This window comes from Bolinopsis microptera, chromosome 9 (genome assembly GCF_026151205.1).
Source record: "Bolinopsis microptera isolate Bmic1 chromosome 9, MBARI_Bmic_1.0, whole genome shotgun sequence".
Lineage (NCBI taxonomy): Eukaryota > Metazoa > Ctenophora > Tentaculata > Lobata > Bolinopsidae > Bolinopsis > Bolinopsis microptera.
In genome coordinates, this window is record NC_087080.1 from 171787 (window position 1) to 179542 (window position 7756).

The 7756-nt window shown below is 39.4% G+C and overlaps 1 protein-coding gene across 1 annotated transcript in view; it reads right to left on the reverse strand.

Annotated features, from left to right (window-relative positions):
* Positions 1–5509, reverse strand: part of LOC134821020 (structural maintenance of chromosomes protein 2-like) — a 73915-nt gene extending 68406 nt beyond the window's left edge. Inside the window, exons 1-2 of the mRNA XM_063831684.1 lie at positions 5459–5509; positions 3511–3543 (exon numbers count right to left, since the gene is read on the reverse strand). Of these exons, the coding sequence (XP_063687754.1) occupies positions 3511–3543; positions 5459–5509 (84 nt within the window). The remainder of the gene's footprint in view (positions 1–3510; positions 3544–5458) is intronic.
* Positions 5510–7756: the final 2247 nt, after the last annotated feature.

A 7756-nucleotide genomic window follows, 5' to 3' on the forward strand; every position in this document is an offset into this window, starting at 1 on the left:
CTCCCCTCCAAAGATATAAACATTAGCACTTACCTTGACTTCTAAACCATCAGTAACAGGTCTCCCCTCCAAAGATATAAACATTAGCACTTACCTTGACTTCTAAACCATCAGTAACAGTCTCCCCTCCAAAGATATAAACATTAGCACTTACCTTGACTTCTAAACCATCAGTAACAGGTCTCCCCTCCAAAGAAATAATCATTAGCACTTACCTTGACTTCTAAACATCCCCGTAACAGGTCTCCCCTCCAAAGATATAAACATTAGCACTTACCTTGACTTCTAACCATCAGTAACAGGTCCCCTCAAAGATATAAACATAGCACTTTACCTTGACTTCTAAACCATCAGTAACAGGTCCCCCCAAAGATATAAACTTAGCACTTACCTTGACTTCTTAAAACCCTCAGTACAGGTCTCCCCCCCAAAAATATAAACATTAGCACTTACCTTGACTTCTAAACCATAAGTAAAGGTCTCCCATCCAAAGATATAAACATTTGCACTTACCTTGACTTCTTTAAAAACCCTCAGTAACAGGTCTCCCCTCCAAAGATATAAACATTAGCACTTACCTTGACTTCTAAACCATCAGTAACAGGTCTCCCCTCCCAAAGATATAAACATTGCACTTACCTTGACTTCTAAACCCTCAGTAACAGGTCTCCCCTCCAAGATATAAACATTAGCACTTACCTTGACTTCTAAACCATCAGTAACAGGTCTCCCCTCCAAAGATATAAACATTAGCACTTACCTTGACTTCTAAACCATCAGTAAAGGTCTCCCCCTCCAAAGATATAAACATTAGCACTTACCTTGACTTCTAAACCATCAGTAACAGGTCTCCCCTCCAAAGATATAAACATTAGCACTTACTTGACTTCTAAAACATCAGTAACAGGTCTCCCCTCCAAAGATATAAACATTAGCACTTACCTTGACTTCTAAACCATCAGTAACAGGTCTCCCCTCCAAAGATATAAACATTAGCACTTACCTTGACTTCTAACCCATCAGTAACAGGTCTCCCCTCCAAAGATATAAACATTAGCACTTACCTTGACTTCTAAACCTCAGTAACAGGTCTCCCCTCCAAAGATATAAACATTAGCACTTACCTTGACTTCTAAACCATCAGTAACAGGTCTCCCCTCCAAAGATATAAACATTAGCACTTACCTTGACTTCTAAACCATCAGTAACAGGTCTCCCCTCCAAAGATATAAACATTAGCACTTACCTTGACTTCTAAACCATCAGTAACAGGTCTCCCCTCCAAAGATATAAACATTAGCACTTACCTTGACTTCTAAACCATCAGTAACAGGTCTCCCCTCCAAAGATATAAACATTAGCACTTACCTTGACTTCTAAACCATCAGTAACAGGTCTCCCCTCCAAAGATATAAACATTAGCACTTACCTTGACTTCTAAACCATCAGTAACAGGTCTCCCCTCCAAAGATATAAACATTAGCACTTACCTTGACTTCTAAACCATCAGTAACAGGTCTCCCCTTAAAGATATAAACATTAGCACTTACCTTGACTTCTAAACCATCAGTAACAGGTCTCCCCTCCAAAGATATAAACATTAGCACTTACCTTGACTTCTAAACCATCAGTAACAGGTCTCCCCTCCAAAGATATAAACATTAGCACTTACCTTGACTTCTAAACCATCAGTAACAGGTCTCCCCTCCAAAGATATAAACATTAGCACTTACCTTGACTTCTAAACCATCAGTAACAGGTCTCCCCTCCAAAGATATAAACATTAGCACTTACCTTGACTTCTAAACCATCAGTAACAGGTCTCCCCTCCAAAGATATAAACATTAGCACTTACCTTGACTTCTAAACCATCAGTAACAGGTCTCCCCTCCAAAGATATAAACATTAGCACTTACCTTGACTTCTAAACCATCAGTAACAGGTCTCCCCTCCAAAGATATAAACATTAGCACTTACCTTGACTTCTAAACCATCAGTAACAGGTCTCCCCTCCAAAGATATAAACATTAGCACTTACCTTGACTTCTAAACCATCAGTAACAGGTCTCCCCTCCAAAGATATAAACATTAGCACTTACCTTGACTTCTAAACCATCAGTAACAGGTCTCCCCTCCAAAGATATAAACATTAGCACTTACCTTGACTTCTAAACCATCAGTAACAGGTCTCCCCTCCAAAGATATAAACATTAGCACTTACCTTGACTTCTAAACCATCAGTAACAGGTCTCCCCTCCAAAGATATAAACATTAGCACTTACCTTGACTTCTAAACCATCAGTAAACAGGTCTCCCCTCCAAGATATAAACATTAGCACTTACCTTGACTTCTAAACCATCAGTAACAGGTCTCCCCTCCAAAGCTATAAACATTAGCACTTACCTTGACTTCTAAACCATCAGTAGCAGGTCTCCCCTCCAAAGATATAAAAGTATAAACATTAGCACTTACCTTGACTTCTAAACCATCAGTAACAGGTCTCCCCTCCAAAGATATAAACATTAGCACTTACCTTGACTTCTAAACCATCAGTAACAGGTCTCCCCTCCAAAGATATAAACATTAGCACTTACCTTGACTTCTAAACCATCAGTAACAGGTCTCCCCTCCAAAGATATAAACATTAGCACTTACCTTGACTTTCTAAACCATCAGTAACAGGTCTCCCCTCCAAAGATATAAACATTAGCACTTACCTTGACTTCTAAACCATCAGTAACAGGTCTCCCCTCCAAAGATATAAACATTAGCACTTACCTTGACTTCTAAACCATCAGTAACAGGTCTCCCCTCCAAAGATATAAACATTAGCACTTACCTTGACTTCTAAACCATCAGTAACAGGTCTCCCCTCCAAAGATATAAACATTAGCACTTACCTTGACTTCTAAACCATCAGTAACAGGTCTCCCCTCCAAAGATATAAACATTAGCACTTACCTTGACTTCTAAACCATCAGTAACAGGTCTCCCCTCCAAAGATATAAACATTAGCACTTACCTTGACTTCTAAACCATCAGTAACAGGTCTCCCCTCCAAAGATATAAACATTAGCACTTACCTTGACTTCTAAACCATCAGTAACAGGTCTCCCCTCCAAAGATATAAACATTAGCACTTACCTTGACTTCTAAACCATCAGTAACAGGTCTCCCCTCCAAAGATATAAACATTAGCACTTACCTTGACTTCTAAACCATCAGTAACAGGTCTCCCCTCCAAAGATATAAACATTAGCACTTACCTTGACTTCTAAACCATCAGTAACAGGTCTCCCCTCCAAAGATATAAACATTAGCACTTACCTTGACTTCTAAACCATCAGTAACAGGTCTCCCCTCCAAAGATATAAACATTAGCACTTACCTTGACTTCTAAACCATCAGTAACAGGTCTCCCTCCAAAGATATAAACATTAGCACTTACCTTGACTTCTAAACCATCAGTAACAGGTCTCCCCTCCAAAGATATAAACATTAGCACTTACCTTGACTTCTAAACCATCAGTAACAGGTCTCCCCTCCAAAGATATAAACATTAGCACTTACCTTGACTTCTAAACCATCAGTAACAGGTCTCCCCTCCAAAGATATAAACATTAGCACTTACCTTGACTTCTAAACCATCAGTAACAGGTCTCCCCTCCAAAGATATAAACATTAGCACTTACCTTGACTTCTAAACCATCAGTAACAGGTCTCCCCTCCAAAGATATAAACATTAGCACTTACCTTGACTTCTAAACCATCAGTAACAGGTCTCCCTCCAAAGATATAAACATTAGCACTTACCTTGACTTCTAAACCATCAGTAACAGGTCTCCCCTCCAAAGATATAAACATTAGCACTTACCTTGACTTCTAAACCATCAGTAACAGGTCTCCCCTCCAAAGATATAAACATTAGCACTTACCTTGACTTCTAAACCATCAGTAACAGGTCTCCCCTCCAAAGATATAAACATTAGCACTTACCTTGACTTCTAAACCATCAGTAACAGGTCTCCCCTCCAAAGATATAAACATTAGCACTTACCTTGACTTCTAAACCATCAGTAACAGGTCTCCCCTCCAAAGATATAAACATTAGCACTTACCTTGACTTCTAAACCATCAGTAACAGGTCTCCCCTCCAAAGATATAAACATTAGCACTTACCTTGACTTCTAAACCATCAGTAACAGGTCTCCCCTCCAAAGATATAAACATTAGCACTTACCTTGACTTCTAAACCATCAGTAACAGGTCTCCCCTCCAAAGATATAAACATTAGCACTTACCTTGACTTCTAAACCATCAGTAACAGGTCTCCCCTCCAAAGATATAAACATTAGCACTTACCTTGACTTCTAAACCATCAGTAACAGGTCTCCCCTCCAAAGATATAAACATTAGCACTTACCTTGACTTCTAAACCATCAGTAACAGGTCTCCCCTCCAAAGATATAAACATTAGCACTTACCTTGACTTCTAAACCATCAGTAACAGGTCTCCCCTCCAAAGATATAAACATTAGCACTTACCTTGACTTCTAAACCATCAGTAACAGGTCTCCCCTCCAAAGATATAAACATTAGCACTTACCTTGACTTCTAAACCATCAGTAACAGGTCTCCCCTCCAAAGATATAAACATTAGCACTTACCTTGACTTCTAAACCATCAGTAACAGGTCTCCCCTCCAAAGATATAAACATTAGCACTTACCTTGACTTCTAAACCATCAGTAACAGGTCTCCCCTCCAAAGATATAAACATTAGCACTTACCTTGACTTCTAAACCATCAGTAACAGGTCTCCCCTCCAAAGATATAAACATTAGCACTTACCTTGACTTCTAAACCATCAGTAACAGGTCTCCCCTCCAAAGATATAAACATTAGCACTTACCTTGACTTCTAAACCCATCAGTAACAGGTCTCCCCTCCAAAGATATAAACATTAGCACTTACCCTTGACTTCTAAACCATCAGTAACAGGTCTCCCCCTCCAAAGATATAACATTAGCACTTACCCTTGACTTCTAAACCATCAGTAACAGGTCTCCCCTCCAAAGATATAAACATTAGCACTTACCTTGACTTCTAAACCATCAGTAAAGGACTCCCCTCCAAGATATAAACATTAGCACTTACCTTGACTTCTAAACCATCAGTAACAGGTCTCCCCTCCAAAGATATAAACATTAGCACTTACCTTGACTTCTAAACCATCAGTAACAGGTCTCCCCTCAAAGATATAAACATAGCACTTACCTTGACTTCTAAACCATCAGTAACAGGTCTCCCCTCCAAAGATATAAACATTAGCACATCCCTTGATTCTAACCAATCAGTAACAGGTCTCCCCTCCAAAGATATAAACATTAGCACTTACCTTGACTTCTAAACATCAGTAACAGGTCTCCCCTTCCAAAGATATAAACATAGCACTTACCTTGACTTCTAAACCATCAGTAACAGGTCTCCCCTCCAAAGATATAAACATTCGCACTTCCTTGACTTCTAAACCATCAGTAACAGGTCTCCCCCTCCAAAGATATAAACATTAGCACTTACCTTGACTTCTAAACCATCAGTAACAGGTCTCCCCTCCAAAGATATAAACCTTAGCAACTTACCTTGACTTCTAAACCCATCAGTAAGAGGTCTCCCCTCCAAAGATATAAACATTAGCACTTACCTTGACTTCTAACCATCAGATAACAGGTCTCCCCTCCAAAGATATAAACATTAGCACTTACTTGACTTCTAAACCATCAGTAGCAGGTCTCCCCTCCAAAGATATAAAAGTATAAACATTAGCACTTACCTTGACTTCTAAACCATCGGTAACAGGTCTCCCCTCCAAAGATATAAACATTAGCACTTACCTTGACTTCTAAACCATCAGTAACAGGTCTCCCCTCCAAAGATATAAACATTAGCACTTACTTGACTTCTAAACCATCAGTAACAGGTCTCCCCTCCAAAGATATAAACATTAGCACTTACCTTGACTTCTAAACCATCAGTAACAGGTCTCCCCTCCAAAGATATAAACATTAGCACTTACCTTGACTTCTAAACCATCAGTAACAGGTCTCCCCTCCAAAGATATAAACATTAGCACTTACCTTGACTTCTAAACCATCAGTAACAGGTCTCCCCTCCAAAGATATAAACATTAGCACTTACCTTGACTTCTAAACCATCAGTAACAGGTCTCCCCTCCAAAGATATAAACATTAGCACTTACCTTGACTTCTAAACCATCAGTAACAGGTCTCCCCTCCAAAGATATAAACATTAGCACTTACCTTGACTTCTAAACCATCAGTAACAGGTCTCCCCTCCAAAGATATAAACATTAGCACTTACCTTGACTTCTAAACCATCAGTAACAGGTCCTCCCCTCCAAAGATATAAACATTAGCACTTACCTTGACTTCTAAACCATCAGTAACAGGTCTCCCCTCCAAAGATATAAACATTAGCACTTACCTTGACTTCTAAACCATCAGTAACAGGTCCTCCCCTCCAAAGATATAACATTAGCACTTACCTTGACTTCTAAACCATCAGTAACAGGTCTCCCCTCCAAAGATATAAACATTAGCACTTACCTTGACTTCTAACCATCAGTAACAGGTCTCCCCTCCAAAGATATAAACATTAGCACTTACCTTGACTTCTAAACCATCAGTAACAGGTCTCCCTCCAAAGATATAAACATTAGCACTTACCTTGACTTCTAAACCATCAGTAACAGGTCTCCCCCTCCAAAGATATAAACATTAGCACTTACCTTGACTTCTAAACCATCAGTAACAGGTCTCCCCTCCAAAGATATAAACATTAGCACTTACCTTGACTTCTAAACCATCAGTAACAGGTCTCCCCTCCAAAGATATAACATTAGCACTTACCTTGACTTCTAAACCATCAGTAACAGGTCTCCCCTCCAAAGATATAAACATTAGCACTTACCTTGACTTCTAAAACCATCAGTAACAGGTCTCCCTCCAAAGATATAAACATTAGCACTTACCTTGACTTCTAACCCATCAGTAACAGGTCTCCCCTCCAAAGATATAAACATTAGCACTTACCTTGACTTCTAAACCATCAGTAACAGGTCTCCCCTCCAAAGATATAAACATTAGCACTTACCTTGACTTCTAAACCATCAGTAACAGGTCTCCCCTCCAAAGATATAAACATTAGCACTTACCTTGACTTCTAAACCATCAGTAACAGGTCTCCCCTCCAAAGATATAAACATTAGCACTTACCTTGACTTCTAAACCATTAGTAACAGGTCTCCCTCCAAAGATATAAACATTAGCACTTACCTTGACTTCTAAACCATCAGTAACAGGTCTCCCCTCCAAAGATATAAACATTAGCACTTACCTTGACTTCTAAACCATCAGTAACAGGTCTCCCCTCCAAAGATATAAACATTAGCACTTACCTTGACTTCTAAACCATCAGTAACAGGTCTCCCCTCCAAAGATATAAACATTAGCACTTACCTTGACTTCTAAACCATCAGTAACAGGTCTCCCCTCCAAAGATATAAACATTAGCACTTACCTTGACTTCTAAACCATCAGTAACAGGTCTCCCCTCCAAAGATATAAACATTAGCACTTACCTTGACTTCTAAACCATCAGTAACAGGTCTCCCCTCCAAAGATATAAACATTAGCACTTACCTTGACTTCTAAACCATCAGTAACAGGTCTCCCCT